This window comes from Chroicocephalus ridibundus, chromosome 1 (genome assembly GCF_963924245.1).
Source record: "Chroicocephalus ridibundus chromosome 1, bChrRid1.1, whole genome shotgun sequence".
NCBI lineage: Eukaryota > Metazoa > Chordata > Aves > Charadriiformes > Laridae > Chroicocephalus > Chroicocephalus ridibundus.
Window position 1 is genome coordinate 187573522 of NC_086284.1, and position 27231 is coordinate 187600752.

The following is a 27231-nucleotide window of genomic DNA, read 5'->3' on the forward strand; positions in this document are numbered from 1 at the left end:
GTCTTCATAGAATTATTATTATTCTGTCCCCCTTAACAAAATAAACCGTCTGTATTTATAAGCCCTATGGAATCCTAAAGTGTCAAATATTCAAAGTAGCTAAGACTCTTCCTCTGAACAAAAATTAAATGGTTTCTCATCACACAGAATTCACTGGAAGAAAGCTGTAAGTATTTTTGCATTTGCAATGCAAGATTTTTCTTTTGCTTGTGAATCCTTCAAACCAAAAAGCCAACATAGAATGTGTCTTGCAATGTTTATTTGAGTAAAACTAATCCCAAGAACTAATCCCATTTGAAAAACGGTCACATTCACAAACACTACCAGTCCATTCACACTCATATGAACTCTCAAGGTAAAAAGCTAAATAAATTTTGTTTTAAACAGGTACTAATAATGTCTTTTCCCCAAAAGACAACATAAGTGCCATCTATATCTATTAAAAGTTGTCTTCAATAGAAAAATGTCTAGTACACCTGATCAAGAAAGCAATTAGCAGAAAAAACCATTCTACTCTGTTACTGTCACATGCCTTTGCAGCAGACATACTTGATACTTGGAAATTAAAAGAATCAAATAAGATTCTAATACAGAAATGCTTTTAAAAAGCTGTGGAGAAGATGCGCCAGCACTGCTATTTGTTAATACAAACCCAGTTTTCTCATATTGAGGGCCCAATGGCTAAGGCTATGTGAAAAGGCTGCTCAGTTACAAAAATAGCACAGTGGTGACAGGCCAACAGCACACCTTATATGCAGACCAGAAAGTTCTGGAAAGCAGAAAAGCTGATAATGTTGCACTAAATGCTAATGAAATATTTGCTACTGGTGTCTACTCCATTTCAAAGACATTTGTGTATCAGAAGAAACAAGTATCAAGTTTTTATTTCTTGTAGATGCTGTTGGACCTGCAAGAGAAGAGATAGAAATATGAATAACTGATATTGTAACCACCCACACACACTCAAAATAAGTCTTTTATCTGAAAGGTGACATACCATCTTAATGTCTGGCCTTCTGGATTTTTTCTCATTCAGACACCGATCAGCAACTGAATACATTTTAAGAACTGAAGGTGCATCCCAGTCACTCATCTTCCCATCAACATAATCCTCAATAGTTGCTTCCTCATCCTCAATTTCATCTTTGATACTTAACTACAAGAGAGTTTGAACGAATGAGCAGATAACATTGGAAGCATCTGAACATTACATATTCCACTCTAACACTTTGAAAACTTGCTTTTGAGCATTCATTACTTTTCTCAACGGCTTTTCTAAAGAATTATGACAATGGTTCAGCAGCATAGTTATTCATCAATACCTGCAGAAACTGCCTATGAGACTATAAATGGACTATGCATTTTTATTATAAATTATTTCTCATGGAGTTAACACAAAATTGTAAAGCAATTTCCTTTAAGCTGCATCGTACAGCTTTAACTGTCTCCCAGTTTCTTAGTATTGTCTCTTTTTTAAGAGAAGAATCATCAACAACACAAAGTATTGAAGTTCCCTTAATAACCCACAAATATGCAAGCTTAAGTGTGAATAATTTCTTTTTTTATGAACTTTATAAAGCCTCTTTCTGTAAAATAATACCTTCTGTCACCAGCCTCGGTTGCTGCTGTGTCTATTCTTAAGAAAAATTCTAGTCTGAAATAAATTTTTAAATCTGATTGTTTTAGTCCAAAGCTCTCCGGTTCCAACACATGTGAAAAGCGTTATCTGTAATCACAAATACTGTTTGAGGAATCCCTCAGACAAGTCAGCATGCTCAATGAAGTAAGAAATAAAAAGTCAGTGAGTAGAGGCAGGTCTTCTGCCTTCCTCTATGGGTCAGTCTGAAATTGCTGAATAACATTCAACTACCCCAAAATTTCCCAAGCTAAGGGTACCACATTATCTTGCACTGACCATTCTCTTTATGATCCCAAAAGTACATTACAAAGATAAACTGTACCAGTCAAATCACACTTTATATTCCTTTTTAGATCCTATCCCTGAAAAAGCCTGCTTCAGAAAAACCCCAGAACCTCAAGATTCAATTTGACAGGGACTGAGTTCTCCAAGGTCTTTACGGAGCTCAACAGAGTAAGTATTATGCCACTCCAGAAGATACACCTTAGAGGAAAAAAAAAAAAAACCAACAAAAACCCAATCTATTAATAGTACAGAGGTATTCCTAAAAGCTGTGAAGGAAGTGATCAGCTATCAAACATGGAACAAGAACATACTCAATGCTATGTCTTTATGTAAAAAATATTCTAGGAAAACCTTGGATTAAGTAGTTCAGAATTTAATTTTAAGCTAAATTAAAGGCTAAATTGAGAAAAGCCTTGTAAGATTTTTAATTGAAGAGAGTGAACTCTGAGACATTAGTTTCATAGTCAGTAGACTGAATTACTCGTTGAACAGCACAAAAGAAAACAAAATTCAAGCCACCCGTCACCCTGCAAAAAAGCTTTTACGTTCCAAACTTCCCTAAGGTTAAAAACACAAGAAGTTGAAGAGGATGAAAATTGATATAGGAATGGCAAAAAGTATAAAGAACCATAAAGAAACAAGTGAGATGAATAGTTTAAGATGTTCAGGTGAATGAGGAACTATCCGGGTATCTGGGTATAGCAGGAGTATGCTGATAAAGCATAATGGTATTACAAGAAGAAGCAGAACAAAGGGAATTACAGTATCAGATCAGAAGAAGACCTTGGGGACTGAACAGTCTTCTACCAGTCAAGAGAGAAAAGTTTCAGCCTCACCTCTAAGACAAATGTTGACACAAGAGCTGTTTTCATAACCACGTATTTTGATGACTAATTTGATTGTCTCAGAACCTGTTACCTGACTATGATTTCATATCAAGTGATCTTGGAGCAAGGGGAGGGTAGGAGAAAGCAAAAGGAACATACCAGTAACTGTGGCTCCCTGTTTTCATCTACTGGAGGAAGACCCGTTATTATTTCTAGTAAGACCTAGGAGAAAAAAAAATCAGAGAAGACAATGAAGCATAGAAAAATCCTTAGCATAATATTCCAGTCACAAAAAGGAGCATGACCCCCAAGCTTTCAAACAAACGCTCACAGGATCTGTATTTGTCCAAAGACAGCTCTCTACACAATTGACTGGTGTTGCTGTTGTTCCTACCTTTATTTTCATTAACTGTTATTCGCAGTGTGGTTTATGAATTTCAATGCAAGTTTTTCTCGCCCAACATTGTGTTCCTTCAAAGCAAGATGGAAGGATTTCCAAAGTATTCAGAAACAGTATCTGGCTTAACTCCCCATGAAACTAAATGCCGTGAAGGAAGTGGTGAACAGCAGTCAGGGTCTTGGGTCTATGCAGAATGGATTCTCCCAAATATGTCTTTTTTTTGTACTCAGCTTTAAGGCAAATTACGCAAGGACAACATACTTTTGGTGCTTAAAAATAGTAAAACACACTTGATTTTGGAACATTTGCTTTAATTTTTTTTCTAGCCTGAGTAACATTTTTGTGCAATACTATGCCAGAAGAAACAATGTTCCATGTTTTCCATGTTATTCAAACTACATTTAGCTAAAACTTGGAATGTTATTTTACTCTGGCCTTTCACATGCAAATTTACATCTTAACATAATTATTGCAATCATCAGCAAATTCAATGTTTTAATCAATATATTCAAATTATTTTAAACCAATCAAAGTTCAGAAACACTATCTTAAGAGCACACCTGTTGGGAAAAGAAGAAATGATAGATCAGAATGGATTATCTAATTCAGATATTCTTGATTTCGTATGCTTTTACCATTTAAAAAAAAAAAAATCATATACCACTTCCCAATTCTACTTACTACTCCAAAACTGAAGATATCAGATTTAGGTGTTATCTCTCCTCGCAGAGCTTCAGGTGCCATATAGGCTGCTGTTCCAACAATTCTTTCGGTCATGATGGTTTGTGTGAAGGTTACAGATGCTCTTGCAAGTCCAAAGTCAGAAATTTTGGGCATATACGTATCAGTTAATAAGATATTTGCACTGCAGGACAGGGAAAAAAAAATAATCATTTCCAAACCAGTACAGTAATTAGGTTTTATAAAAGACTAATAATTCTTTAATAATGCAAACTGCTATTTTGACTGTTTCTTGAAATCTAAGGTATTTATTCATACTTTTCTTTTTAGTAAGAGTTAGTTTTGTTGGAAATCGCTTGATTTCAAACTTAATTCCTCTAAATACATCAAGAATTGGCTGCCAGGAGCCATCCATGTTTTTTCTTGTGCATGCATAAAATAATTTTTTAAAAAGGCAAAAAAAAGACAAGGAAAAAAAACAAACACCCCCCGTACCCCCAAATCCTAAAAATACAAAAATTTCTTCTAAGAGACCAGTTATGTTACACCCACATTTTGGATCTGAATACTCTTTCTTTAAGAAGGATAACAAAGAATACTTAGCTCTGATCAACTGATACTGCATCACACTACAACTCTGAACTATCTAAATTCTCTACTCAGAACTAACAAAAGCAGGTTTTTATACCTGTTATCTAATACTATGTCAACCATTACAAATTCACATGCCAAATGATACTCTTATTCTAACTCTTATTCCACTAATACTCTTATTCTTCTCCTGGAATAGAAACAGAATTACTAATGCCGGAATAATGTATGTGCTCTGTTTCCACTCGATTTTTTATTTCCCTTAAAAAAAAGCCCTGAAGAAAGAAGCTGATTTAAAAGACCTTAGCGTTTTCATAAAATACTCAGTGAGATGAATTACAGCACAGATCTTGTACTGTTTTTTAAACTTGTGGCACTCAGAACCATTTTAAAATACTTGTTTTAACATTTCTGTAATCCTCCTCATTTTCTGCCCCCCATAATTGAACCATAAGAAAACCACTTAGCCAGATACAACATGTAACACTTAGTAGAAACTTGTATTTCTAACGTCCCCTTCCTGTTCACCAAACTTTCTCAACAAAATTAGCACAGCTGTAAGTTACAGCAGATCACTTAGTATTAGAACTACTGTAAATACTGTTAAATATAAGACCACTGCAAAAGGCCAAACACTAGTCAAGGCACCACCCACCAAATGGTTTTAGTTTTAAAGCTCAACTTCTAAAAGAAGGAAGAACAGGATCACAACTTCATAAATCTGAGCTTCTTATACAACTTGAGTCAAGTCCAAAGACTGGACTGTATAACTTTTTTGATGCACCACAAAGGACGCAACAGAAGCAAGTTTCAGTGCAACTGTCAGCTTCAAGAGATAAATGAACTATTTCCTGGGCATCACCAAGCCAAAAAAAATAATATGGACAACTTTGAGAACACCCATTCAATCATGTCCCCTCTAACCTACAGAGAAGCTGTTCTAGTGCCTGTGTGGTTATGAATTGTCTCCACACGTCATAGCAAAATGAAGACTGAAGTAAACCTTCTTAGATGTCTCTTCATCTACATTTTACCTGGGAGCAGCAGCAGTATTAATAACACCAACCAAATTTATTGAACTATTCACACCGCAAGTGCAAGAGGTTTCAAAATGGAATCCAAACAAAAGAAAAAAGCAAAACAAAACCCAATCCTTTAATACGATCAACTCACAGCAGTTAGAAGGGTAGAGTAGCATAAGGTAAAAAACGCGTCCCTTCCAGTCATTACACTTGTCCAGAGGCTTAGGCAGGGAAGAAAGAAGAAACATAAATTGTCAAAGCAGAAAGCACATTTTATGAGGCAGTGGAAGCAAAAACTTGCTCCCCACAAGCTGGAAGGTCACAAAACCAAAGTGCCCTATGTTTAGCAGAGTTGCCAGAAGCAAAAAAGCTATTGAAACATTCATCCATGACACCCAATCAGTCAGTTGCTCCTTCTTAACCCACAGAAGCAATAAGGCATCTGGGGCTTTTCTTCAAAGATTTGGACTGCTTTAGTATTTAAAAAAACCCAAAACAACACAACAAACTGTAGCAAGGAAGGGGAAAAAAAAAAAAAAACCCACAACAGAAAAAAGACCTCCAAACCCTACAACAAAACCCCCACCTTTTCAGAGCTCTGATATGCCTGGAAAAATTTCTGGTATAACAAGTGAACATACATTATCCTTGAAGAACCCTGAACTTCATAAACCTGACTGAAGTGATTTTACTTTCTTCATAATAAATAGCAGTAAATCAAAGGAGACACTCTGAAGAAATGTTCTAGAAAAAAAAAATGTGGATTTTCATCTGAGAAATTCCCCATTCAAAAGTCATTATGTTCTCTAACAGTAGGTTTTTCATTAGCAGCAGTTGTGAAAGAACAGAACTTCTGTGTGTCCTCGCAGCGCTCAAATAACTATTTGGTAGTAACAGATTACAATGGCCTCATAATTATCTTTAGAAGTCTGTACTGGTCACGTCCTTGTGGCACTGACAAGATTACGGTGATGGATGTCACTTGCAGAAAACATTGTGCCCTTGACTGAAGCAATGCTTCTTGCAGTTTGTTCTCTCTAAAAATGATGACTTTAACAGGGGGAAGAAGGGGGGGGGGGGGGAAGGGGAAAAATGCAACCAGCAATAGTCAGCAGCTTTTACCTTTTAATATCTCTGTGAATATGATTATTTTCATGCAAAAAGTTGATGCCATTTGCTGTACCTTGAACAATTTTACATCTTGTATTCCAAGAAATTGGTGGAGTGTCATCCTTGAATAAAAAGGGAGAAAGGCAAGTAGAATGGTGGAAATCTAATATATATGCGCTCACATAAAACAAAACAAAACATAAAAAACCCCACAATTCAAACCCAACTTCTTACTATGTTTTGTGGTTTTCAAGTAAATCATTAAAAAGAGTAATAGCATACATTTCTTAATTTACTTGGGCAGACATACATGCATTTGTCACATACAGTTCTTTCATCTACATTTTGCCTTACATTAATTCACCCATTTGCAAAAAATTCTCTTGATAATATTCAACTCTGGCCCTACAAGGCCAGCTGCACTGCAAAGAACTACTTGTATCTACCCCATCTTCCACTTTGTACTGGCACCAATACCAGAGCCTTTTAACCCATAGCAAATCATTCAAAGCAAGCCACAGTTTTTACTAACGATAAGAAGTCCATCTTCCAGTGGTTTTGAATTCACCACTTCTCAAGAGTTTAGCTCGATTCATGTTACTAACTAGACCTCAGAAGTGAGGGCATCTACATTTCAAAACCATCTCTTCCCTTGTCAGTGGCCAAGGGAAGAGGATTAGAGTATCTCATCATTCTACCACCTTCTTCCTCGCCTGCTCCTCAAAGCCCAGACAAGAAAGTGACATAAGCAATAGTCTGTGCCTCAAACACATCTAGTGAAGTCACAAAATAAGGTTATCAGCAAGAACATGCATTCAGTATGCAGGTTCCCCACCTATTCGACTTTATCAAAAGAAGATTCTTTCTGATTTATAGATTCTGATTAAGATTCTTTATGATTTATATCATAAGTTTGCCTCCTCCTTATAAAGGCCTCAGTTATTTCTACTTTAGCTTTCAATTACCACCAATCTTTTAAGCTCACTTGATGATAATGGCCAAAGTTACATGGATGAACATTTTCATATACAACCTTGTCAAGTACCGCTCATTTCTACAGATAAACTTGCACCGCCTTAAGTAAACTCAGTTTCTCTTCTGCACTGATTCAGTTTAAAAAAAACGAAAAAGTTGCAAATGCATGTGTGCAAGCAAATCAACCATACCAACCTGAGACAGCAGTGCTACCACACATACCCAGTCCCTTCCCCAACCACTGCTACTCACTCTCATCCTAACACCATTCCTTTCCTGTTGGGGCAGGAGTATCCCTGCAGAAGGAAGTTTTCTAGGTGAAAATAAATTATTTTTTTCACCTGGGATTATTTCAGCTTGACCAGTTCCCTGACCCAGCTCCTTCTCCAACTACTAAATGCTTGAGCCAGTACAACAGAAAAATCAGTGCAGAAAAAAACAAACCAACTTTTTTTTTTTAGGTCTAGGGGCATGGGGGGTTGAAGTAGCACCAGTTTAAAATGTTCACCAGATTACAACCTCAGAAACTGCATTTGCTTAGTATAAAGCAGATATTTTAACTCCTCCAACAAACTAACATGGACACTCATCTACTAGGTTAAGTCTGGCTTACTGTTGGTATCACTCTAACAAGCAACTGTTTGTCCTTCATACACAGAGTTGCCTCACCAAAAACAAAGCAACTTATTTATTAAAGGCCAAGGCTAGAAGATACGTCATTTGATTACATCAGAAGAAAGCACTGCATTTACACAAAATACCAATTAAAAAAAATGTATTTCCCATTTATTGCGCACTTCAGAAAGAGATACGCAGACTATGAACATTGTGTTATAGCCACTATCACAAGGGCAACAAATAAAGGGCAATTTCACAATGCAGAATCTCAAGATCTAGTAGAGAACATGCCAATGGCAGAACAGGGAACAATACTGTAGCACCCTCTGCTCCACTCCACACTGGCACAGCAAGTCCAAGCTCAGGTATTAGTACATGACATTGTATTTTCAGACTGCTTTGACTTCAATGTGTCTAAAACATTTGTATAAATTGTTACTGTAAGAATGCTTATTATCATATTTGTCTTCTAGAACACAGAAGTAAGTACTGAAACATCGTTTGGCCATTACAGTTCAGTATCGTTTCACAAATATTTCATAGATATCTGTACTTCAGTAAAGTAAAACAACTGGAAGCTAGAAAAGATTTTACTTACCAGACAAGCAAGTCTGTCAAGCAATGAACCGTTGGGCATGTATTCATACACCAGACATGGCTGAGCACCATCACTTGAGAAACCAAGTAATTCTACTAGATTCTCATGCTGACACCTATAGCGAAAAACTTCTATTCATATATGCTCTGAAAGACTCCCAACATTTGAGGAAAATACAAGGCAGAGGGAACTTGATCCCCAATTACGTTTTTCAGCCCTACTGCACGTAGCCAGGGTTCTGCAGTGGTGCTCTTAGAGGAACAAAGTACAGTCATGTTGCAAACGAAAGATTCTCACTTAATGTGAAAATCATTCAGTCACGCTAGAAAGACAAAAATAAGGGATCACACTAGCTAATGTGTTATCTGCCAACTTAGATTCACATAAAAGGCTATAAAGACATCATAAAATACTGTACTCACTTTGCCATCATTTTTATTTCTTGATCAAATTGCTGTTTCAAGTCCTGAACGCTAACATTAACCATCTACAAAAGGAAGTATTTGACATTAATATTGCTGGCCATATTAAAATGCACAGCTGTTCATTTAAAAAAGTCGGAATTGTAAGCCTTTCTTTACATTAGTTACATGTAACAACTACTTAAACCTTTACAGTATTTTTTTTACTCAACTCAAAAATAAAGAATCAGAATGTGATTTTTAATACCTTGAAACACAATATTGTCGGGCAAATGGATCCAGTTTCAGCACAGTCACCAACTTACCCATTTTATTTCACTGCAGCTACTCACTAATAGCACTTACTCATTGAAAATTAATTATTCACACAAACCGTTGGTTATGCAGACTAAAATTCTGTTGCAATACCTATTTAGCTTGTGAATCGTTTGTCTGACACCAAAACGGAAACCTCCGTAACACCCCTTCCCTCTGCCACTTCTTGTGTGCAGGGGAGGGAGGGGCACTGTGGGAGTGCTCTGCTCTGCCAGACAACTTGCCCGAGCCACTCAGAGAGCTACAGAAAGGGCAAGACTTCATCTCTGGTGACTGTGCCAACTCACACCGCGCATGGGACTACAGGATAAGGTTCTCAACCCAACTAACGTTTAACACGGTGACACTTTTTGAAGTGTATCATTCAACGCTTTCCACAGATAAACCAGTCTATAGTATAAAGTACAGAGTAATTAAAAAGAAAAATGCCCAGGATAACTCACAGCAACGAGCTTCTTGACAGCCACGTTTCTGCCATTGATGTAGCCTTTGAACACAATGCCAAAGCCACCTTCGCCCAGTTTGTGACCTCCATCTGACTCTGGTCGCGCATCAAAATTATTTGTAATACTTTCCAAGTCATGAAACAAAAAATTATGGAAATCTGAAAGACATATTTGCCATTTAGCACAACAGTGTTTTCACTTAAAAACAAACATATTGAATAGATTCTCTGCTTCAGTTCTATTAAACCAAAAACTTGCTACCACACAAATCCTGACATAGTGGAACCCTATTTCCAGCTTTGTGATGAAGATAACAGGGGAAAAAAAAAAAAAAAAAAAAGAAATGCAGATAAATATGTATGAATAACTATGCATGATTTTCTTCACAACTAGCACTGTAGTAGCCTTCTGATTTTATGTTTTTGTTAATACTCATAATGCAGGTAATAGAAATTAAATGTGCAGCAGATCAGAGGGAACTATGCTGCATCAGATGTAAAAATATATCTAGATTGCATCATGTTTCTGGCAGCAACCCCAAAGTGGACCTTTAAGAAGGAACAGGCTAACCATAAACTTTTCTAGGATGCTGTCTTTAGTTGTCTTTTCTCCAACATTCTTAGTCATTTCTGACACATAAAATCCAGCTTTGATACACATGATGCTAAGCAGCGTACAAAAGCAGTATTTAAAAAAGGCAACAGGATTATGTGTAGCACAAAATAATTTGCAATTTAATTAACAGTCAAGTTTTCCATCACAGTAGCTGCGGCAAGGTACATCTCGTATTCAGATACTTTATTACCCAAGATTAATTCACAGTCACACAGAACGAGAGCAAAAGCAAGATGCCATACCTGATAGATAAACGATTATAGGAATACAGTTACTACTCTAATGCATTGCTATGATTTATTTCATGAGGGGTGGAGGACCCATCAGCAAAAAAGACTGTAGTTAATTCTAACAAACTAAGTGCCTACCTGTGTTACTGGACTGTGAGCTGCTATTTTCTTGACTTAAGTAGGAAGGAGCCAAATGTTGCTTCTCAGTACTCTGAGCTAAAGCAGGCTTTCCAGACGCTACTTCTTTTTCCTGTATAGGCAGTTGTTTCTCATGTATAGGCAAGGTTTCCTGTGAAGAAAGAGGTAATGTAACTTCTTGTGCCATCCTTACAGCTTCTGAAAATGGAATTTAGAAAAAGTGTTAACCGCATTAGTAATCAGAAAAAACAATTAACATTAATGCCAGTATTTTACTAAGATTAGGAGACATGAAAAGGTTATATTCTGCTACCATGTGTAAGCTGCAGGACTCTAATTTAAACTTGAAACTCTTATTTAAACCATTATTACAAATAATGGAAAATATATCCACTATATAACCCTTTCTGATTTTCAAGTTATTGTGAAGTGCTTTGGCACCTTAGAAAACTGAGAACCCAGTACAAAACACACAAGCGTAACAGCTACCTGGAAGCAAAAGTCTTGCTGGTGCTAGGAACTGATTCCTAATCAGCAGATCCACAAGATCACCAACTGTACAGTTTGTTGTTCCCCAGTCATAAAGTAATTCACAGGTGGGGCTCTTTCCCATTTGCACAAATGCCTCAAATCTCCTGAAAAGATAAATTAAGACCAACATTAAAAAAAAAAAGTGACCTCGAGAACCGTGAAGGGAAAGAGATTAAAGGTAAAAAAAAAAATTGTAAAGGTTTTCATTAAAATCTGAGTGTACTGAACTGTACTGTACAACTATTCGTAAGTCTTCTGAAAATGCATCTAAAAAACCTAAAGAAATTCAATATCGGGGAAAAAAACATGCAAAATATGGGACAAAATAATCCATACCTGGCTTCAACATTTTGTCCAGGACCCATAATGTATCAGCACATGGGACTAACAGAGAAGAAAATGTCAGTGAGAGACAGAGGGTGAGTCAGAGACAGATAACATGGAGAAAAATAAGTGTTTTCCATCCATTTGGTATTCACACTTTGTTTTGAATATTTTGAGGTGGCTGTTAAGCAGAAATTGAGATTCATTATTCTGAACGATTTATTATTATTATAGCATTAAATCTTTGTCAGTCTTTCTAACATCAATAGAAAGACTGGAACCCCAAGATGATACGTAGGGCATTTAAAATCTCATAACCTTTGAAATAGCTCAAGGATTCAACAAGCCCTTCAAGCAGCAAGGTGTTCATAAAATACCACTGACATTACCTCTAAATTAAACTTGTTAGTTTTAGGCCTTGGGCTCCCCACATTTGTTGGGCATTTCCCTGGGAACAGCAAATTAGGAGTTACAGTCCAGTTGCCTCTTGGGCTGCTCTTGTGCAAAGATGCACAATGCAGTCCACACTTACTAGTCTCTAGGGTACAGAAAGTTACACAGCCAATGCTGTATCACTAAGAATGCATATGTCCATGGTTCTAATTAATTCTGATTTCCTTACTCAATTTCCTGTGGCTATAGCCTCTCTGAAAGCTGTGCTACAGAACAATTAGGAGTAATTACCTTGAGTTCCCCAAGGGAACGGTACTGTAAGATGAGTTCTTAAGTACCTGCCGGCACACAAACTGCAACAAGTTACAGTAATGGGATGGACAGAGGTGTGGGGTGGACAGAGATATTTATGTTACGTCATTAGTGTTACGTGACTTCTATATAGGACCTTATGTGCATTTGGTTGTATCTGCTTTCACCGGAGGGATCGGTTATATCAACTGCCAATTTCTTCCACCCATCCTGCGGATCGATGAAGTCCGCCAGCCGCCTCATGAGCCCGTAGCTAAGGCAGCGCACGTAGGTTGACGTCGTTACGGGCTTGCTCATCCTCGGCTCCTGAGGAAGACAAAACGGCGCCGTCACCGAGGAGCTTCGCCGGGGGCTGCTAGCCGGCACGTCAGCATCGCCTCAGGCCCTGTATGTCGCCGCAGGCCTCACATGTCGCCTCAGACCCGACACCGGCCGTCCCCCTCACGGCTCCGCCAGCCGCTTCCCGGCCGCCCAGCGAGGCGAGGCCCGGCCCGCGCCGCCCGCCCCCTCCCCCAGCCCCGACCGGCGGCGGGAGCCGCCTCCCCGCCCCGCCTCTCTCCTCGCCCCCCCCCCAAGCCCCCCTCTCCTCACCTCCCCGCCGACCCCCGGCGCTTCCCGGCGGCGCCCACGACCCCGCCCCACTTCACGTCAGGCGCTCCCGCCGCATCACTTCCCCTTTAAGAGGGGGTGAGCCCACCTCTGACGACGCTAGGCGTCACCGAGGGGTGGCGCAGGGGGAGCTGGCGGCTCGCTGAGGAGAAAGCGGAAGCACTCCCCGCCCACGCCGCCTTCCCATAGGCTGCCCGCGAGATGCCCCGCCCCCTCCGGCGCGCCCCATGGCTGGTCGCGGGGAGGGGGGTGGTCTCTTGCTCGTGTTCCCCGCGCGCCTGGAGAAGTTGGTACCGTCCTCGGGCCCCTGGTACCGTCCTCGGGCCCCTTCCCTCGTGGGTGGGTGGTGGCGCCCCCTGGCGGCGGCGCGCGGGGTCGGGGTGTTGCGCGCGCGCGCGCGCGCGCGCGCGGGGTCGCGCCGTTGGAGCGGTCCGTAACGGCCGTTCGCGGCGGGAGCGGGGCCGGCGGTCATCGCTGCGTCCCTCCCCGCCTCCCTCCTTGCCATTCAGCAGCCTTTTCTTTAATAGTTGGATATTTTTGCTTCTCCTCTCCCTGTGTTTTATCTCCCCCCCCTTGCAGGTGCGGCGGTTTCTGGCCGGGAGGAGGGGCAGGCGGGGCAGCCATGCTGCCTTCCCTCAGCTACCTGACGGGTCACACTGGCTTCTGCGGTACGATCAAAAACTCACCCGGTGACTTCGTAGTAACAGAGATCGAGGTGCCCGAACGCTCGCTTCGGGACGTCCAGGCTGAACGGCCTCAGAAAACAAGCGAAGCGCCACTAGAACAAAGTAGTGGGTGCCCGCAGCCACCCAAAAAGCTGAGAACGGAGCCTCCCGGCCCGTGTGCCGAGGGCTGTGGTGGTGGCGGCGGTGGAGCTCCCAGTCCATCAGAGTGTCACCCAAGCCTGGCGGGAGGCAACTGTTGTGCATGCCCTGACGAAAACCAGCGTGAGGGCGAACCCAAGCTGAAACCTGGCCTTGGGGAAGTCAGTGTATTGGACTCCTTGCTAGGCAAACCCGTGAGTGAGCTGCTTAGTAAATTTGCGTGTGATCTGAAGGGTGCATGGGACTTGGAAAATAATGGCGATTCCAACACTGGGGAGTTCTCGCTGGGACCTATACTGGACAAGAAAAAACGAGCTGATTTACACAGTGCTATTAGGCAGAAATTCCCCTTTTTAGTCACTGTTACAAAAGGCAATGAAATGATTGTGAAAGGAAATGCTGATTACAGAGAACTTTGTCAGTTAGTGACTGAAAAGGAAACAAGTGATTTCTTTAAATTTTTAGACGCAAAGGTAGAAAATTCGACATTTTGTTTTGAGCCTGATGGAAACAAAGAGCACAGGAAAGTAGTTCACCACTTTATCAATAGAAAATTTGGAAAACTTTTGGAAACAAAGTCTTTTACTGTGACAGATGTCAATGATCAGCCAAATATGTCAATAACAGTACGATTTCGAGAAAAGAGTTGGTCTGGAAAAAGATCTGCTGGTGGTCTCCACGAAAAACAAGATCTTTATACAGGTAAATACTACATTTTTAGTGAAAGTATCAAGTATTATGGTGTTCCTTAGTAAGACTGAGGCTTGGAATAATTTTTATGATATATAGGCCTGGCTGATGCATTGTTTATGGTGAAATAAATCATTATTAATGCAGTGTCATTACACCACTGGAGAATGAGATGGATGAATCAAATTACTGCAGTGATTTTACATAAACCATTTAGTGATAATGGTTACAGTTCTTTTGGTTGTAGTACAAACTCTGTGTCATTCCCTCTGTGCTACCTTTCCCTTTAAAGTAATTGGAGGATTTTAGAAGATGCATCTAGATGTTGGACAAGTTACTAAGGTCAAATTTGATTTATGATCTCATTCCTTAAAGCAGTTGGTTTCTGATACAGAGAATGTTTCTAGCAATAAGTCAATACATGCTTGTTGAATTGTGTTGCATTTTATCAGGTGCTGTTTGTAAAGGGAGGCAGGGTTTCTGGTTGTTCTAAAGAGGTTCTTGTATTGTGTCTTTATTTTTCTCTTTCAGTGCCAAAAAAGTCCCATTTCCTTTAGTTTTGTGGGGTGGGAGGACGGTTTCTTTGCAGTATCCATACTATTATAGTTTGAAGGGAAGAACCTGCCCATTTGTCATGTCAAAACACGTGTATGATTTAGAAGTGCAAATTCCTAATAATTCTGAGATGATTGTTTCAGCTTTCACCCTTCAGAAAGAAAATCTAGAAACACTAGAAGCAATCGGCTTCTTGGCTGCTGAACTTGGCGTTCTGCCTTCAGACTTCAGTTACACTGGCATCAAAGATAAAAAGGCTATAACTTACCAGCCTATGGTGGTGAAGAAGGTGACTCCTGAGAGGTACATACAATCTGCGTGCATTCACATTTTTTTATATGTTAATAAGTATCAATGTGGTACAATATTCTGAAATGTTATTGATTTGTCTTTCCTTTTCCTGTATTAGAGACCAGTGGAAATGGCTTTAATATTTTGTGGCTTTAGGGAATATACAGCTTGCCGTTGAAGTCCCCCAGTGCTGGAATTTATGTCTTGCCTTTCTCTGTATTTTTCATAATACGAGTATACTATATCCTCTGGCACAGTATCCTTCCAATTCATGCTCATGGGATCCACTTTACAATTTCTTAAATACCATCCACAAGTGGGAACTGAGAAGAAGCTTATACTATGTGATGCAACAGATTTCCACATACTATCAAAGTACTGACTTGTGGTCCACAGACGACAACTTAAAAGCTTTACACAGCTACAAAACTGAAGTAAATAATTACATACATACTTTGGACAAATGCTGTCCTTGAGTGTTTGGCATCAGCTTCTATTGTATTGTCCAGTTTAGAAACATGAGACTAAATAAAGAAGATACCACCAAACCTGGGGGCAGAAAATACATTCTGAATAATGTGTCAATAATACAAGATGTGCCGTTCCGTTCCTTGTCTTTGTTACTCTGTGTAGCCAGTTCAGTGGGTAAAAAATACATATTAAGTTCTGCCATAGTAACAATAAAAAATTGCTGGGGTCAAAACGGTAACTTACTTCTTGTTCAGCTTCGAACTTTCTAGTGGGTTTTGGTCTTAGCAACAAAGTACACTTTACCAATAAAGGAAAGTAGAATTTATGGTTTTAGGATTTATTAGTAACATAAGTATCTATCAGTAGTAAAATTCTACTGCAAACTGGGCTATAAGGCCAGTTGTTCAAGAGATATTAGCAAAACTTCGCATTAATGTTTAAATGATTAAGCAAAATAGTTAAATGCTTCCAAGCCACTAGCATAACATGGAAAATAAATAATTTTTATAAATAAATAATTTATAAAGTTACTAAAGTATTGGTTAGAATGTAAGCTCTTATGCTGAAAGTTGCCTTTGATTTGAATGACTCTTGCTTACACATAAGAACAAAGAGATTGAGTGGATACTTTAAAGGCCACATACTTGAACTGTCAGCTGTGTTTCCAATTACAAGCATGTGCAAGCATACCCAGAGAATCAGTGTGCTGAGTTTGTTTTTGTTAAGGCTGACCAAGAAAGAGCAATTGTGTTTTGGAGTCTGCTAGAGCACATTACTTTTTTTTTTTTTTTTTTTAATGAAAAGCAGATTTTTAGGACCAAAGAGTAAATTACTTGTTTTTCAATAAAAAATGCAAAATTCAGTGGAGTTGCCTTGAGAAAAGTCAATTAATTGCTTCATTCTAATATCTGTCGAGCTGCAGAATGTAAGTGCAAATGAAGCAAACATTTAGAAAGTATTTCTGGACTATAACTCAATTTTAAGTCTTCTATCTCTGCATTTGATTTGGTTTTCTCATAATAATCTACTTTAAATCCCTTCTTTTTATTAGTGTTTTTAATTCTAGTGCAAAGGTGAAGATGACATTTATTACAAGTTGGATAGCTTTAGTAGAGGATCGTTCATAATTTCTCCCAATTATTTGTGCAGGTTGAAAGAAATTGGAAGCAAAATGGAAAAAAAGGGCCTGAGAATACTCAACATACATTCAGCATGCCAACACCTTAGACTTGGTCAGCTGAAGGGCAATCACTTTGATATAGTTGTGAGAGATCTCAAATGCCACAGTCATGACTCTTCTGCAGATTTGAAACAGAGAATATCTGAAGCAATGGAAAATGTTGAGGTAAAAAAGCCAATTATGGTTGCCAATAATTAACAGAGTTTTAATTCTGTGCTGTAAAAAAAAAAAAGTTTTGATGTTTTTTGCTATTTTATGTCTTTCCTGCATTACTTAAGGAATCACAAGAGTAAAGCTGCCTTCCACAGAAGGACCATAAGTGAATTCATTCTGTGTTACAGGCTGCAGACTCTAGAGTGGTGCAGCAAATGAGTATGAATATATGAGCTATTACTTCACAGACCTAAGGCCAACTGAAGCGACGTGTTTCACTGTGACAGTGTGAAAGAATATAGATATACACATCAGCTGGTTGCCTTTTTTTGTCACATGAGGAACATGCATGGTCGGCTCAGATGAAAAACTTTCTTGGAGTAAATACATGACAAATATCTGTAGCAGAGAAAGAAGATCCCCTGAAATTTCGTGGATTTTCATTGCTGTTATCCTTAGTCCCTGAAGAAAACCCCATCATCAGACGTTCATAAACCACTGAGAAAAGTAAAAGAAAATCATGGAAAAGAAAAACTTCAGGTGTTTTGTGCAGCACTAGTTTTCTTGCCCTATCTTTCTAAGCAATAATGATTATAAAAATTATTTTAAGAAGGTTAATCCAGGAATAGAGACTTGAATGAAGACTGCCCAGTGTGCAAAAGCAAAATACATTATATGTACTGTAGAAAACTTTGGAAATTAATTTTATGATTGAAAAAACATTCTATTTTAGTGCTTTTTTCTCTCTCTCTGCTTCATCTGGCTTTTTTTTTTTTTTGCTATTTGGAAAATGAACACAAATTCTATGATGTGTGTCTTGCTTTATTATATGTAGCATACTGGTCAGATGGTGAATGACAAAAATAGCATGTGTGTTAATCCAAAATACTGATTTTTCATCTCCCATGAAAACAAAATTGCATATGGGAGCTAAGGATGTCCAAAGCAAGGGTATGTAATTTGAACGGAATAACCATTTCCAAAACAAATACTGTGTGTTTTTTGCCTGTCTACTCCATGCATACTTATTATATTCTAGAAAAGGATGTTCTTATTGGGTCACATGACTGTGATTTTACTTCCCACATGTGACCTAGAACTCACCAGGAGACTCCCAATTAGCAGAAGTGCTCACTCTTGGTCTTTACTATTGTAGTAATAATGCAAATGATCTCATGTGAAAAAGGATTAGTATTTTTAAGAAAAAATGTCCAATATTGGTTACTGTTCATTACCTGTGCTATGCTACGTTTGCTTGAGTAGAGATTTCATAATTTGTCACATATAAAAAGCTTGACTTGACCTGTTATATTTATAGTAATTTAATATATATTAATAATTTTGTTTCCTTTACCTATTTTTTTACGAAAGTAAAGACAATGATAGAACTTGGTTGTCTTTTTAGATGTTTCTAAATTAGGTGCTAAAATAGTGGGATGAATCGTAAGTTACAATTTTGTTACATATTATTTCTGATTAAAAAACCAGTTTGTACACATTTTGGATGTAAATATAGATGTACGTGTGTTGTATGCTTAGTCTTACTAATTCTACCTGATACTTTCATGCTTTTAACATATTTATTCTTTATTATTCTAGACAAAAGGTTTTGTAAATTACTATGGACCTCAGCGATTTGGACAAGGACAACATGTTCAGACAGATCAAATAGGATTGGCTTTACTGAATGAAAAAATGGTATTTTAATTTTGTAATTTAAGTAGTTACTGTCAAGTTGATTTCACATTACTGTTGCAATGTCTAGCGCTGGAGTTGACCTTCCCGGTGAATAATTTCATTTGTGAGATAAACCCATATGTGTGCTGGAAGTAATTGCCAGAAGAGTTTTGACAACAACATAAGCATGAAGACACTGAAACAAAAAACCTTTTTTAAACAGCAGGTGCAGCTTTAAATAGTTCAGGAAGTGATTTTTCTGTCTATGATTGGTATGTGATTGTGATGGTCATCATGCCACTTGACAGGAAAGTGGCTGCATTCCATACAAGATTTGAACACTAAAATGAAGCAATCTTTATGCATGGTTCTGATTGCCTCCTAACTTGTAGCCTCTTTCTCCTGATGGGGGTCAATATACTTCTTTAAAATGTCACAAGATATTACATAGGATTATATGAAAGGATTTGCTTTTTCAATACCACAGTAATTTATCTGCTATATAGAAGAGATTGCTGCTTTCCATTATCCCTTGGCTACTTTCCCAAACTCTTAGTTCTGAGTGATTGCTCCCATGTAAGCTAAGGAGAGCTTATTTCTTAAGTAATAATTCATAAGATAAGAGTAATATACTTTTCAATGTATATGGAATAGTACTTGGCACAAGTCTAAAACAGAATCAGACACTACAAAGTCAAATGAATACTCCGAGTATCCTTTTCTTCTAATCTTGTTTTGATCCTGAGAAAAGTCACTAAAACTTATCCTCCAAATATAAGAAGAATCGAGATTTGAGGGCAGCCCATGAAAATTACTGTTGATGTATCTGACGTTTTGAATTTGGGTATGCCAGCAGTTGGTACCAGGTGCCAGTCCCTGAAGAGTAATGATTTACATTTCTAGTCTCAACTCAGGTGCTTTTTAATTTAAAACACATAGGAACTACTATTCCTATTAAAATATGCCAGTATGTGCTTGCACAGTCCAATACAAAGGATGACAAGAACCAGATGTCACAGGTTGGTGTACTAGCAAATTGTGTGGCTCCACTGGGTTTGCAAGTAGCAGAGGTTAGTGCAGTGTTTTCCCTGTCACAGTGTCATCTAACCTAATACAGAACAGTATAAAAAAAAGAAAGATTGTTGTCTCTCTGTGTGAGACTGTGGAAAGTGTTCAGTCTAAACTTTGTATGAAACATATAAAAGGGAAAGAAGGAACCTTCCTGTTCAGGATAGAATCATGGCACGACGAAGTGGAGGAGTTCTAACTGGATGTTCAAAAAGGGTGACTGATTTCTCTTAGAGCTTTGAAAGCTGTCTTGTGTCTTCTGGGTGACTAAAATCTTTCTTTAACCTGAGAAGGAACACAACAACATTGATTTACTGTTCACAGCATCTTCTGTGAAAGGGGGAATTTGACCTTAAAGAACTGATACAATTTTGAGAGAATGCAGAATGTGTTAACACAGAATTGGATGCATGACTGTCTGTTTAGTTGACAAATAGTTATATTTAAATGCAAAACAATATAAATTATTAATATTGTTCTTTGAAGGTGAAAGCTGTGAAGTTATTCTTCACACCTGAAGATACAGATGACCCTGTAAACAACGCAAAAAGATACTTTCTTCAAACTGGTATGTCCAGTTAAATTGTCTGTATATTTATTCAGGGTTGGTTTTGTGAGGCAATAAGGTGTTGCTGCACAGAGAGATACTTTTTATTTTGCTACTGCTTTGTACCACTTAATAGCTTATTGTGAAGAACTTGCTAGAGTTGCGTGGGTAAAAATTAGATGAGGATGAGGCCCTAAATATGCAAAATAGTGGAAAACTAGGGTACTTCAGATGCAAGATAATATAGAAAGAAATGCTGTGTAGCATAATGCTGGAAAAGACTAAGTTAAGTTTATAAAAGCCGTTTTAGCCTCCTTCCATCTGTCTGCTTTTGTAATATAAACTTCTCCTCCCTAATAAAGGAAGTATACAGGAATGAGACATGCAATTCGTACTCAGCATTTACCAGATGTGGGCATCAAATCTTCTGAATTTTCTGTAACAATCTTAGCTCTTGGTTTTTGCACCTTCGGGCTTTGCTTTTACATCTCTTTAACTATATATCTCTTCCATGCTTTCCTGTGACCCACCTCTCTGTCTTGAACTAAAATCAACAAAATACGTCAAAGGCAGGAGTATGCTGAGTAAAGTGCTCTGTTTGTCATATTTATTCTTTTTATCATTCAACTTAACTTTCTCTCCAAAATTAAAAATTTGGAGTTGCTCTCAACTTCAAACATATTTGTTATTTTCAAATATTCCACATCTATTAGCTTGTTTGTCACTAGATTGACAGAACAACTATGATATCTAGCTTCCAGAGACACAGGTATGTTTCATGTCACAAAAAAGGTATGATGACTCATTCTGTGCCGTACATTGCTGTATGGTGCATGGAAAGACATTGATGTGGACTCTGAGAACAGCTGCTTGCCTTTTCCTGAAAGCAAAAAGTAAAAGGCTATGCCAAAGGCTTTGTCAGATAATCACTTGTAATGAGAAAATATGTAAACCATAGAATTTTAAATATACAACATTTATATAATGTAGTACAAAACTGATTAAATATATTTTCGTCTTGCTTGAGGCTCAGACTTCCCAGTGGCCAATGCAAAAAAAAAAAGCAAACTAGGCTGAATAAGTGAATGACAGCCAGTTTAGTTTATACTGCATGGAACAGATTAGAATTCATGGGACTGTGCTGATGAGCCTCTAAGATGAAATGTGTCTAACATGACACATTGAAGGAAAGGGAATAATAACCTAAAAGTCAGCATAAAGAGGTTAGACGGACACTGTTTTTCCCTACCTGATTATTTAATTTTCTTAAGTGTATTTTTTCCTGACTGGTAATATTTGAAAAATCAGAGATTACTTATATGGTTGTTTTTGTTTATATCAGAAGATGCAAAGGGTGCACTCGCGATGCTGCCAGAATTTAAAGTGAGAGAGAAGATGTTGCTACGAGCTTTAAATCGCTATGGTGTAAATCATGAAGGTTGTACCAAAGGATGGCTCAATATTCCTCATTCCATGCGCATATTCTATGTCCATGCTTATTGCAGTAAAATTTGGAATGAAGCAGCATCATATAGACTGAAGATTTATGGCTCAAAAGTTGTTGAGGGTGATCTTGTCTTCTCAGAAGAAAGTGATGAAAGCGTTTCCCTGAATGACAAGGTGAGTCTTCATAAAATAGTTCTTTAAAAAAAGAAAGCTTAATGCACTTGAATACATACTCAGACGTACTCTAATGCTTTTATGTTTTTATTTTGATTCATTCATTAAAATTACTATTAGTGACAAAGATGAAAAAAGTGATTTAGCTTTTTTTGATTTACCGTAAATAGATGTATAAGCTAGATGTATATTAGCAACTTTTATCTGTTCCAAGTGTTCATTTTATTCAAGTGAGAGGAAGGAACAGAATGTCAGAATTGATATATGTAAGAATTTAGCCTTCATCATATATAATGGTCTTCTTAGGATCTGACTGGGGAAAACCTTCAGAGTGGACTCTGGGTGTCCCTCTGTTATCAGTCAGTGCAAATCCGAGTCTTGCTCTCTTGGTCAGCCCTTCCCATTATATATATTACTGAATGTAAGCCCATGGTGAAAGGTGGCCTCAGACTGAACTGGTAATCTTGTTGCAGCTCACAGGCAAAGCGTGTAGCAGAATTTCACTTACCCAGGCAATTAAAACAGATTGACAGTGGGTCTAAACTGTTAGCAGTCATTCAAAAAATGCAGCAGTCTTCTTGGAAAGCAGTAAAGGGCGAGAGAGTGTTTCTGCTCACCCACAGCACAGCCTGGGTGCTGTGCGTGGAGCCAAGGGTGAGCCAATGAGCAGAAGACAGCAGTGGAGTGTGGAGTGTATGCTCGTTCCAGGTCTTGGCACGCTGAAGTCCATTCTGAAGGCATCTCTTCTTTCAGAGTTTTCATACCTTTTTCTTAATTGTGAAAGCAGTTTAGTCTCTTCTCCCAAGTAGCAAGTGATAGGACAAGAGGAAATGGCCTCTAGTTGTGCCAGGGGAGGTTTAGGTTGGATATTAGGAAAAAATTCTTCACTGAAAGGGTTGTCAAGCGTTAGAACAGGCTGCCCAGGGAAGTAGTTGAGTCACTGTCCCTGGAGGTGTTTAAAAGACATGTAGGTGTGGCGTGTAGGGACATGGTTTAGTGGTAGACTTGGCAGTGTTAGGTTTATGGATAGTTGCAATGATCTTAAGGGTCTTTTCCAACCTAAATGATTCTATGATTCTATCTTTCTCCTGATCATCAGATAAATCATAGAATTTTGCAGTGTTTTACTGGCTAATAAGCAGATGTGTGCATAGGGAGAATGTATCTCATTTCTTTTTGCTGAACATCATACAAATTTGAAAGCAAAATCACTTGGCAGGTAACTGAATAACCTGCAGTGCCTGTAGAGTGGCTTCTGTTTCCATTGTGATTTTTCTTTGATAATATTTTTGAGAGTGGATGTTAATAAAACAAGCAGATAAAATAAAATGTAAAGCAGAGGTAGCAAATTCAGTATTGAGTTACTGAGTTTAATATAGATATATTCCTATTTAATATAAACTATTTTTCTTAGTATTTTTGCTTTTGCTGATGTAGCACGAGATCACGTTGGCACGGTGAACTTCAAAGTCAAAGAACATGAGCTTATAGTGATAGATTGCTAATTATTGGTAGCTAACATCAGTAAATATCTAATGCAATGCCATTTACCGGGAAACAGATTACTTTATATTAAGCATCTCTACTATTTTTCATACCTGAAATAGATTATTGTTCTTGAAGTATTCAAATAACCTTAGAATCCTTTACAAGCTTGGAAGTACAGTGCATAATTCCTAAAATAAAGTGTATGTTTTATTTTTAAAAAAGTTGTTTCTCTTACCTTTTTAAATGTCTTGTCAGGTTCATGTAGTCACTGCTCCAGAAGAGTCAGCTAACAAATACTCTATAAACCAAGTAAGTCTGTATGAAAAATTTTGCGTTGTTGATCTCTTTATTCGATTAAAATGTTTTGTTTTAAAAATAATGTGATTAACTAGTGCAGTCTTCTTCCTTGCCAGAATGCACATTAAAGAAAACACATGTGAACTAATCTCCACTCTCATAAAAAACAAGAGGAAAGAATATTTACTTTGTAATGGAAATAAGTACAGTGTCATTTGCAGTATGGCAATATTTATCTTGAAGCTGAATGTAAATACTTTGAAATTTTTTTCAGTCTACTGGGAAAAACAGTCAAGAGCAGTTAATGTTCTAATTTTTGAAGGTTCAGAGTGCATAGTTGTGAAGTCTTACATAGGCAACTTAACGTCTTTATCTCTGTATGTTTCCCAACAAGCAAGGAAATTCATGTTAGTATATTACTAGTTTGTTTTAGGAATCCTGATACAATGATTATTTTTTCTGCCTTAATTACATCCAAGATACCTGCCTTGCACAGCTTTATTTCACAAGAGAAGTTGTTGTTTTAATATTTCAGGCCCCCAAACACAAGATTTAGGCACATTTAAATTTGTAATCCCATTTATTTAAAGAGGAATTGGTAGGCTTTATTTCAAATGTGTTTGTTGTTCTGCTTCTTTCTTTGAAGGTGGTTCTTCCAATGGCGGGACATAGTATCAAGTATCCCAGTAATAAAGTTGGACAATGGTACCATGAAAGGCTTTCGAAGGATGAGCTGCAGATGTGCAAATTCCGAGTGTCTCCATTACAGCTGAATATACCTGGATGCTACAGACCCATTTTGAAAAATGTTCAGAATCTGTCATATTTTTTGGAAGGTAGTGAAAAAGTAATTGAAATTGAAGACGACCATCTGAATGAATCAAAAGTCTCACTTCATATATCATTTGACCTTGATCCTTCATGTTATGCAACAGTCTGTCTGAGAGAAATAATGAAATGTGACTTGTAAGATTCCAGTTAATGAAAGATTGCAGGAATGTTATACAATGGTGATATTTTACGTATAATGCCAAGAAAATAAGGGAGAATAACAGGTTCAAGCCAGAAACAGGAAAATTTTGTAGATTGAAATTCATACTGATTGGGAAGAAAACCCACCAAAACCCTTTGGAATGTTCCAAAAACATTCCAAACCCTAAATGCAAACCCTTGGATGCATTGGAATAAAGCTATGTGTTATGCCAGGCAGGTTTAACAGAACTTAAAGAAGCCATGGGCTGCAAGCATGAATTTCATATTTGCATAGACATCTGACTTGCAAAGTTAAATCCTGGAAAAATATTTGCAGCAAACAATTGTATCTTTTATTTCATAATAATTTTTTTTAAAAAAATGGTTTATACTAAATGCCGTTCAAGCAATAATGTTACAAGTTTGCAGCCTCCAAGTATCTAACGGAAAAGTTGCTGTACTGAGGTTCACTAAATGTATCGTGCTTTTGTTGCATTCAGGCACCAGATGTTAAAAGGTGAAAGTCCTGAGTCAACAGCAACAAGTCATCTGATCCTTTATCAAACATTTGATGAATCCCTCAGCTGAAGTTAATGCTAAGGATTCCAGGATTAAGTAGTGCATAGTCATTAGTTAGTGCCTGTTCAAGTAAGCTCATCAAGCTGAGGTGAGTAATTAACGTTTTTAAAAAAACATTTATAATAAAACTGAACACCTGTTTTATTGTTTACAGGATACAGACTTTAACCCTGTTACTGTAAAGCCTTATGGTGGCAAAAAAATGTTAATGGAACCATCCCTGGAAAAAAGCTTTTATATTTTTTCTTAATTAAAAAAACCCAAACAGTTAACTGTGATAGAATGAGTGAATTCGTGGGAAAGGGGAGAGCAGAAAATGTCATTTACCTTGACTTTAGCAAGGCTTTTGACACTGTCCCACAATACTCTTGAAACCAAATCAGCACATTATGGTCTGGATCGGTGGACAACCAGATGGGTAAAAAAGTGATTGGATGTGGCTCGGAGAGTAGTGGTTAATGGGTCATACCGTACGTGGAGTGAGTACAACTGGAGTCTCTCCTGGGACCCATCCTGTTTGATGTTTTTGTCAGCGATCTGGAGGAGGGGATGGAGGTCACCCTCATCAGATTTGCAGATGACACCAAATTAAGGGAACAAATGGATACTCTGGAGGATCAGGCTGCTCTTCAGGGCAACCTAAATATGCCGGTGGAACAGGCCAACAGGAACCTTATGGCATTCAGCAAGGACAAAAGCAAAGTGCTACCCCTAGGAAGGATGCACCCCTGTAGCAGCCCAGGCTGAGAAGGGACAGGTTGGGGAGCAGCTCTGTGGCAATGGCCCTGGTGTCCCAGTGGGCAGTTGAACATAGGCCAGCCATGTGCATTGGCAGCAAGGATGACCAGCAGTCTCCTGGGTGTGTTAGCAAGGACACAGCCAATAGATCAAGGGAAGGGATTATGTCTCATTTTTCATCACTTGTTAGACCACATTTAACTTCTACACCCAGTTTCGATCCCCAGCACAAGACAGACATCAAAAAACGGGAGCAAGTTCAGCAAAGGGCCTCCAGGCTATCTGGGGACTGGAGCGCTTGCCATTTGATGAAAGGCTGAAGGAACTGGGATGCTTCAACCTGGAGAAGAGACAGCTTGGAAGGGAACTAACAGCAGCTCCCCACTACCCATGGGGAGGTTAGCAAGAAGTTAGAGCCAGGCTCTTTGTAGTGGTGCACGGCTGGAGAACAAGAGACAATAAGCATAAATTGAAATGTGAGATTCAGATTGTTTAAAAGGAAATACTTCACTCCTGTGAGGACAGTCAGGCAGTGGAACAGGCTGCCCAGGGGCTGTGCAGTCTCCATCTGAGGAGGTTTCCAAAACCCAGTGGGATAAAGCTCTGAGCAACCTGGTCTGAGCTCAGAGGCAACCCTGCTTGCGGAGGCAGTTGGACTAGAAGCCAGAGACCTCTTCCAACATGGATTACCCTGTTATCCTAAACAGAGTATTGCAAGTGTTTATTCAATCTGTAGATGGCAGCATGACTTAAAACTAAAATGGAAAACTCTACTCATTTTTACTGAGAGAGAATTAATAATATAAATTGAATTCTGTTTGTGGCATCAGTCTTTCAGTTGTTGCTAACAGTTGAGTAAGATAAATCTCCCAAGGCTGATAAAAAGACCTAGAATTACAGGAGTAGGAAAAATAGAAATATAATTCACATGATTTCCATGCTTGTATAAAACCGTGTAGCAATGAAGGATCCAGATAATTCACTGCCCTAAATAAGAGGA

The 27231-nt window shown here is 38.3% G+C and overlaps 2 protein-coding genes across 9 annotated transcripts; one reads left to right on the plus strand and one right to left on the minus strand.

Annotated features, from left to right (window-relative positions):
- Nucleotides 1-242: 242 nt before the first annotated feature.
- Nucleotides 243-13251, minus strand: IRAK4 (interleukin 1 receptor associated kinase 4). Of its 5 annotated transcripts, none has more exons than XM_063323118.1 (12): nucleotides 13170-13251; nucleotides 12609-12778; nucleotides 11402-11547; nucleotides 10913-11110; nucleotides 9927-10087; nucleotides 9169-9233; nucleotides 8747-8861; nucleotides 6568-6677; nucleotides 3833-4016; nucleotides 2911-2973; nucleotides 998-1156; nucleotides 243-907 (listed from the first exon to the last, which is right to left on the minus strand). In XM_063323118.1, the coding sequence occupies exons 2-12, from the start codon at nucleotides 12767-12769 to the stop codon at nucleotides 875-877; spliced, it is 1395 nt and encodes a 464-aa protein (XP_063179188.1). In that variant the 5' UTR covers nucleotides 12770-12778; nucleotides 13170-13251; the 3' UTR covers nucleotides 243-874. The 5 variants fall into 5 exon arrangements, with proteins under 5 accessions (XP_063179188.1, XP_063179187.1, XP_063179189.1 ...); XM_063323117.1 differs by having other exon boundaries at nucleotides 13064-13197; XM_063323119.1 differs by lacking the exon at nucleotides 13170-13251 and adding an exon at nucleotides 11780-11827 and having other exon boundaries at nucleotides 12452-12751.
- On the plus strand, nucleotides 13240-25747 carry PUS7L (pseudouridine synthase 7 like). Of its 4 annotated transcripts, XM_063323114.1 has the most exons (10): nucleotides 13240-13391; nucleotides 13661-14607; nucleotides 15294-15453; nucleotides 17062-17257; nucleotides 18845-18943; nucleotides 20477-20558; nucleotides 21880-22157; nucleotides 23901-23954; nucleotides 24589-24778; nucleotides 25415-25747. In XM_063323114.1, exons 1-10 carry the CDS (start codon nucleotides 13309-13311, stop codon nucleotides 25426-25428), a joined length of 2103 nt encoding a protein of 700 aa, XP_063179184.1. In that variant the 5' UTR covers nucleotides 13240-13308; the 3' UTR covers nucleotides 25429-25747. The 4 variants fall into 4 exon arrangements, with proteins under 4 accessions (XP_063179184.1, XP_063179186.1, XP_063179183.1 ...); XM_063323116.1 differs by having other exon boundaries at nucleotides 13240-13420; nucleotides 24589-25747; XM_063323113.1 differs by having other exon boundaries at nucleotides 24589-25747.
- Nucleotides 25748-27231: the final 1484 nt, after the last annotated feature.